The sequence below is a fragment of the Octodon degus genome, unplaced genomic scaffold (assembly GCF_000260255.1).
Source record: "Octodon degus isolate 3935 unplaced genomic scaffold, OctDeg1.0 scaffold00138, whole genome shotgun sequence".
NCBI lineage: Eukaryota > Metazoa > Chordata > Mammalia > Rodentia > Octodontidae > Octodon > Octodon degus.
The window spans coordinates 4930868-4938356 of NW_004524714.1; the positions used below are offsets into that span (position 1 = coordinate 4930868).

The 7489-nt window shown below is 38.2% G+C and overlaps 1 protein-coding gene across 1 annotated transcript in view; it reads left to right on the top strand.

Moving 5' to 3' along the window:
• The window catches only part of Ppp6c (protein phosphatase 6 catalytic subunit), a 69834-nt gene that overhangs the window by 44332 nt on the left and 18013 nt on the right, over nt 1–7489 (top strand). The window contains exons 3-6 of the mRNA XM_004641575.2: nt 613–678; nt 1937–2078; nt 6080–6159; nt 6331–6540. Coding sequence (XP_004641632.1) covers nt 613–678; nt 1937–2078; nt 6080–6159; nt 6331–6540 — 498 coding nt within the window. The remainder of the gene's footprint in view (nt 1–612; nt 679–1936; nt 2079–6079; nt 6160–6330; nt 6541–7489) is intronic.

Sequence of the window (7489 nt, forward strand, 5' to 3'; positions counted from 1 at the left end):
CCAGGCTGGCCTTGAATTCATGGCAGTCCTCCAGCCTCAGCCTCCCAACTGCTGGGATCACAGGAGTGTGCTATCAGTCCTGGTTTGAAAAATTTTGTTACTTATCTTTCATCTCATTAAAATGGTTGCTGAAGCCAGGCATGGTGGCACTTGCATGTAATCCCAACACTCAGGATACGGAGACAGAAGAATTGCTGTGCATTCAAGGCTGATCTGGCTGCATGTGAGTTCTAGGCCCAGTCTCAACTACTTAACAAGAGCCTCTCCTAAAAAAAAAAAGCAGCAGCTGAATGTAGGTGAGGTGGTTAGGTTGTTCTGTTGAGAAGTTAGATGACTGATACAACCAATGGCTTCAAAATTCTCAAGGAAGATGGGAAGATGTTTTGGAGCGGAGGGCTTATACCTAATGATGGAGGAGTGACTATGGTATTGATGAGCTTGTTTAGTGCTTTTCCAGGGCCTGAAAAAGTGTGTTTGATAGTCTTGCTTATGCTTTACTTACAAATTTAAGTATTAGGAGTCCTCTTAACGCTGATTCTTTACACGCTCTAGCTTACTATTTTACCCTTGAACAGGAATTTGTAATCAGCAAATATAACTTTTATTTTATAGTTTTATGACCTTTGTGAACTATTCAGAACTGGAGGTCAGGTTCCTGACACAAACTACATATTTATGGTATGTAAACACCAATAATGTCAAGTATTTATTTAAAATTGAAAGTCTGAGTTATTTTATGTAAATTTCATTGCCATGTGATAATCAGTATTTAAATGTATTAAAAAATAATTCTGTACTACAATTTGCCACATCCTTTAATTGCTTTAATAAACTACTATTCAAGTAGGCTTGGGTTGTAGCTGTCAGAAAAATATGCCTTAAACCATTGATTTGAGGCATAAATCTTCACCTTAATGTTATTTACATATTTTATATATATTCATTTTTATCTCTTAATTGAGCTATGCCTGGATGAATAATCACAGATACTGTTTTGTATTCTATACATTTTCCTAATGCACATTTACTATTATGATGAGTGTTTGCTTCCTTTCCTCTTGGAGTATAGTGTTATTCTTAAACTGTTTCTGAATCCTTTTGTGATTATTTCTTCTGGAAGTTTTACATCCTTCCTATTCTTTTAGTTCTCCTATTGGCATAATATTGGACTACATCAAACATTATGAAAAATAACATGCTACCATATATGCAATTGTTAAATACAAAGGTGAAATCAAAATTTTTTACATTTACATTAATTGGTATTGTGCACTAATAATCCCAGCAGTGTGGAAGGTGGAAGCAGAAGGATCTCAAAATTTGAGCCCAACCTGGGTAACTTGGCAATTTAGCATTCTGGTGAGAACTATCTTACAAGACAAGTTGGGGGCAGCTGGGGATGTATTTCTGCAAAGGTCTTCGAGACCTTTTATTTAACATCTAATGTAGACAGTAGAAGATTGGAAAAAGGAATTTTTTTGTGGAGAAATATTCGGAACAATTGCACAGCAATTACAGTAGGCCTCTTCTGAATCATAAGTTAAGTACAAAGATTTAAAAGAAAGTTTATTTTCATTTGAGGTGTTTTTTTGTTTAAGTTTTATTTTTCCACTGGGAACTGGAGATGCAGCCTAGGGATCTTACACTGAGCTATATCACTACACCCTCTTTTTTTTTTTTTTAAGATGGTATCATTGGGCTTAAACTCCACAGTCTTCTGTCTCATCCTTTTGGAGTGCTGGGATTACAGGAATACACCACCATATCTAGCTCCATTTGAATTTTTGTTAAAGTTCAATTTATACTTACAGTAATTTCGTGCATGCGTGTATATTATTATTTGGCCATGTCTCTGAGATTATTACTTTAATATAAGTTTAAAATATTATGGTACTTATTTATATTGTTTATAACTGTAAATGTTTGCTTTTTACAGGGTGATTTTGTAGACAGAGGTTACTATAGTTTGGAGACCTTCACTTATCTTCTTGCACTAAAGGCTAAGTGGCCTGACCGTATTACACTTTTACGAGGAAATCATGAAAGTAGACAAATAACACAGGTGTATGGATTTTATGGTAAGATCTATTTTTTTTTTTGTTTTGTTTTGTTTTTTAGTGAAGTTTAGGTACAGGGACTACAGGGTCTCTCTACACAGATTATACTCTTAGTGATCCTCTTGTTTTCAGCCTCCCAAGTGCTTGGATTACAGGAGCGCCACCATGCCCAGTCTCAGTCGCTGTCTCAGCGCACCCTGGGGCTGGGGCTGGCATGGCTCTCTGGAGATACATAAATAAAATAAAATAAAATAAAATAAAATAAAATAAAATAGGGGCGGGGGAGATGGCTCAGTGGAATAAGTGCTTCCCTGGCAAGTGCAAGGGCCTGAGTTCAATCCCCAGTTCCAAAAAATAAATAAATAAATAAAATAAAATAATAAAAATGTAGGGGCCAGGAAGATGGCTCAGTAGAATAAGTGCTTGCATGGCAAGCGCAAGGGCTTGAGTTCAATTGCTGGTTTTGCAAAAAAAAAAAAAAAAGTAGATTGCTAGGACCTTCCTTTGGCCTATTAATCAGAATCTTTTGGGGTGTGACAGTAGAATCTACCAAAGGTGAATGAACTGCACATGTTTTTTTAAAATTGAGCTCAATCATTTTTTTAGTACAGGGTCTCACTAGGTAGATCAGACTTGTAGTGATCCTCCTGTTTTCAGCCTCCAAACCATTGGGATTATGGGTGTGTACCACTATGCCCAGTCTTTTTTTTTTTTTTTTCGGAACCAGGGATTGAACTCAGGCCCTTGCGCTTGCCAGGGAAGCGCTTATTCCACTGAGCCATCCCCCAGCCCCCTATGCCCAGTCTTAATTGCTGTCTCAATGTGCCCTGGGGGCAGGGCCAATGTGGCTCACCACAGATCAAACCCCAGCCACTGTGCTTTACCTAAACAGGTGCTTTAGTCTGCTGAGCTATCTGGCCGGCCTATTATTATTATTATTATTATTATTATTATTAGTTTGGTACTAGGAATCAAACTTTGGACCTTGGGCCTGCCAGGGGGGTGCTGCACAATTAAGCTATATTCCCTACTCCTTGATAGTACTTTTATGGCTGCACATAAAGTACGTTCATTCATTATATTGTAAGAATTGACTTAACCCAGTCCTTTTGGACATTGGGTTATTTTTTTAAGAACAATATATTTATTCGGGGAAAGACACTGAGTTATTTTTAAATTGTTTTGTTTTTTCTAGTTACTTTTGTATTAATTTTGAGGTGGATCTCACTATTTAGTTGAGACTGGCTTTACAATCACTATGTCGCCCAGTCTGGTCTCAGTACTTGTAGTGATCCTCCTGCTTCAGTCTTCCAAAGTGCTGGGATTGTAGGTGCATGCTACAATGCCCAGGGTTATAGGCTACTTTTGATTATTACTATTACTTTTTTTTTATGTATTTGGTTTTTTGTTTGTTTGTTTGTTTGTTTTTCCAGAACCGGGGATTGAACTCAGACCCTTGTGCTTGCCAGGGAAGCGCTTATTCCACTGAGCCATCTGCCCGGCTCCTTTTTTATGTATTTGGTATAGGGTGCCGGTACATGCCTCACTATGCAGCTCTGACTCATAGTGATCCTCCTGTTTTCAGCCTCCCCAGCACTGGGATTACAGGCTTTTGTCACCACACCCAGTCTCTGTGGCTGTCTCAGAGCGCCCGAGGGCAGGGCCAGCAAGGCATGCGGTACAGGGAATCAAACCTCAGTCCCTGTGCTTGCCTAAGCAGGCACTTGGTCCACTGAGCTATCTTGCTGGCCCTTGAGATTTTTTTTATTCATGAAAAGCTATTGGTTCTGTTACAAAATAATCAGTATTTTGGATATTATACTGTGGTGTTTGCTCAGTAAAGTAACACTTGTAGGTATTCGCTGTAAATTCTGAGAAATGCAGATGATGTTGTGTGCGCATCATAGGGGGTAGTTACACAATGTAAGATGGCTTGGCCAAGGATATAGCTCAGTGATACAAGTGCCAGCCTGGTCCTGAGTTTGATTCCTGATACCCGACTGGCCCCCAAAAAGTTTAAGATGGCTAAAGGCTAAGATGGTACTATAATCTTACAGTACCTCTGTTATATTTGTGACCTGTCATTGAGATAATGGCAGTATATGACTATTACATCTAAAGTACAATGTTTTAAGATATAATTTTTTACAAGACTTAATATTGTAAGAAATATACATTTTATACATAATATATTTTTCAGGTCAAGTATCCTTTATCCAAAATATATGAGACCAGAGAGAGTTTAGGATTTTGAATTGTTTTAAATTTTGGAATATTTAGACATTTTGAGGATGAGATCTAAGTCTAAACAGAGTTCACTGATATGTCATATATTCTTTGAGTACCTAGCCTAAGGTAGCTTTATACAGTAGAGGGCAAGTAGTCCTTATCTGAAAAATCTGATATTCAAAATTATCAGGTCAAAAATCTGCGATGTGAGCAGCATCATGACACTCTACACATTTTGGAGTTTGGATCATTTTGGAGTTGGATTGAACTCAGGCCCTTGCACTTGCCAGGCAAATGCTTATTCTACTGAGCGATCTCCCCGGCCCCTTCTATCATTTTTGACACTCAGAAATTTCAAATTTGGGAGTGATCTGGATTTCAGATTTTCAAATTAAGTATGCTCAGCTAGTAAATCTATGCACATATTCCAAACTCCAAATACCTCTGGTCCCAAGCATTTTTTTTTTTTTTTTGTCTTTTTAAATTATTTTGAGATAGTCTTACTATATAGCTCAGACTAGCTCAGTAGCCTATATAATCTGGAATTTATAATCCTCCTGCTTCAGCCTTGTAAACATTTCTTCTTCTTTTTTTTTTTTCATATTTATGATAAGAGATAAGTCCCTATATTGTTAGTGAGACCTTGATTGAGACCTGTCCCATGAGGCCAGATGTGGAATTTTCCACTTGGGACATTGTCACAGTGTTCAAACATAATTTTAAGCATCTTGGATTTCAGATGTTTAAAATAGTGATATAGAGGGTAACAGAGATAGCTCAGTGGTCTAAGCGCCTGCCTGGGCAAGCGCAAGGACCTGGGCTTCATTCCTGGTACCACATGCTATACAGGACCTGCCATGGGCACACAAAGCCAGCCACCAAGACCAGGCATGGTGACACATGACTGTAATCTCAGCACTGGGGAGGCTGAAACGGGAGGATCACTAAGAATTTGAGCTGCACAATGAGACTCAATACCAAATTTATTTTAAAAAAGGTGAGGGGTATGTTTGGGGTGTGTGTGTATGTGTGTGTGTGTGTGTGTGTGTGTGTGTATTTAATGACATAATTTGAAGACAGTCTCAGATTGGATAACTTAGGACTGAGAAATGTTGAGATAGGAAATTATCCATGCATCTGTAATTAAGGGCTCTATAATGTTTGATTTTATCATTCTGTTGGAATATGGCAGTCACATTAATAAGTAAATGAGGGCCCGAGATGTAGCTCAGTGGCACAATGCCTACCTAACAAATATGAGGCCCTGAGTTAAAATCCCAATATAAATACATAGATAAACAAATTTGGTGAAATTGACTGGTGTTAACTACTAAAAGCAATTGTGTTATATGAAATTAGGAGTTAACTTTTTTTGTGTGTGGCCAGTTCAGGTTGCCCTTGGGACAGGGCTGGCATGGCACATGATGTTGGGGTTCGGGCAACAAACCGCAGTCCCTGTGCTTGCCTAAGTTTGCCTAAGCAGGTACTTTAGACTGCTGAGCTATCTTGCAGGCCCCAAGAATTAACTTCCTGATAAGAGCATTTTGGTAGATAATTTCCGCTACATCTTAGGGCCATTCCTGTAATGAAAAGGGTTATATTTATAGCTAGACACTGGACTTTTTTTGGCTTTATATAAAGGGCCTATTAGGCCTAAATATATGTCATAATTTTCTGTTCTAATTTAAACTGAATTTCTATTGGATTGTAAGTTATTTTCATATTGAATTTGTTTTTGATTGGCTGGCAAATTCAGAATTTTGTTAATGAGAGCACTTCCATTTCTTTCACAGATGAGTGCCAAACCAAATATGGAAATGCTAATGCTTGGAGATACTGTACCAAAGTTTTTGACATGCTCACAGTAGCAGCTGTAAGTTTTATGTGTCTTCTTAAAACTTTTAAGTATTTTCCTGCCTATAACATAGTATCCTTTTATCTTCTTGTCATCTCAATTATATTGCTATCTTTAGTATTCGTTAGTGAATTTATAATTGGCCGAGTTTGTTATTATATATTGTTTTTATTATGCTTCTTTTGCTAGTTAATAGATGAGCAGATTTTGTGTGTTCACGGTGGTTTATCACCTGATATCAAAACACTGGATCAAATTCGAACCATTGAAAGGAACCAAGAAATTCCTCACAAAGGAGCATTTTGTGACCTGGTTTGGTCAGATCCTGAAGATGTGGATACTTGGGCAATCAGTCCTCGAGGAGCAGGTTGGCTTTTTGGAGCAAAGGTCACAAATGAGGTAAACTAACATTTTTGGGAAGGTAGTTTATTGGTTGGTAAAAGACATACATTGGTGGCCTCATGTAACAAACTTTTAGTGTAGTTTCCTTAGACCAAGGAGGCTATAGATTTCAAATTTCTAGCTTATTGATGACCTTCCTTAATGGTTAAATGAGATCATATAGTAAAAGCCCATAGTGTAGCATCCATTTAGTATTTGAATAAAGTAACAGGTAAATAACAAGATAATGGGCTGGGGTATGTAGCTCAGTGGTAGGGCATTTGCCTACTACATATAACGCCCTGGCTTCAATCTCTTATAAAAGAAAAAGAAAAAGTAACAATCCGGGTGTGGTGGCACATGGCTATAATCCTAGCACTCTTGGAAGCGGAGGCAGAGAATCACAACTTTAAGCCCAGGCTAGGCAATTTAGCCCTTTAACCAGACCCTGTCTCAAACAAAAGCAGAAATGGGGTCAGGATATAGCTTGAGTACAAAGGCCCTGGGCTCAATTTTTATTACCTCAAAAAATAAGATAAAATTGTAGGTCCTGGGATACAGCTCAGTGGCGCAGCACCTGCCTGGCTAGTGTGAGGTCTTGAGCTTGATTCCTACTACACAGTGGTAGAGCACCTGCCTAGCATGCACAAAGCCCTTGGTTTGATCCACAGCACCGTAAAACAAAGTGAAACAGAAACAAATATACATGCACAGAAAGCCAACATTACATTGGGAAATGCTCCAGCATAAGGAAAGAAGACAACTAGCCTCTGGTCCCATTGGTGTCACTCTGATCAGTTATTTATTCAGTCAGAGGTGTATTATCCTTAAGTTGCAAAGGACAGTAAGTCTTCTTTTAGGTTTACTGTAGGGTTGGAAATTTGGCTCAGTGGTAGAGCTCATGCCTTGCATGCATAAAGCCCTAGCACCACAAAAATAAAACAAAAAAACAATTACAACAACGGAA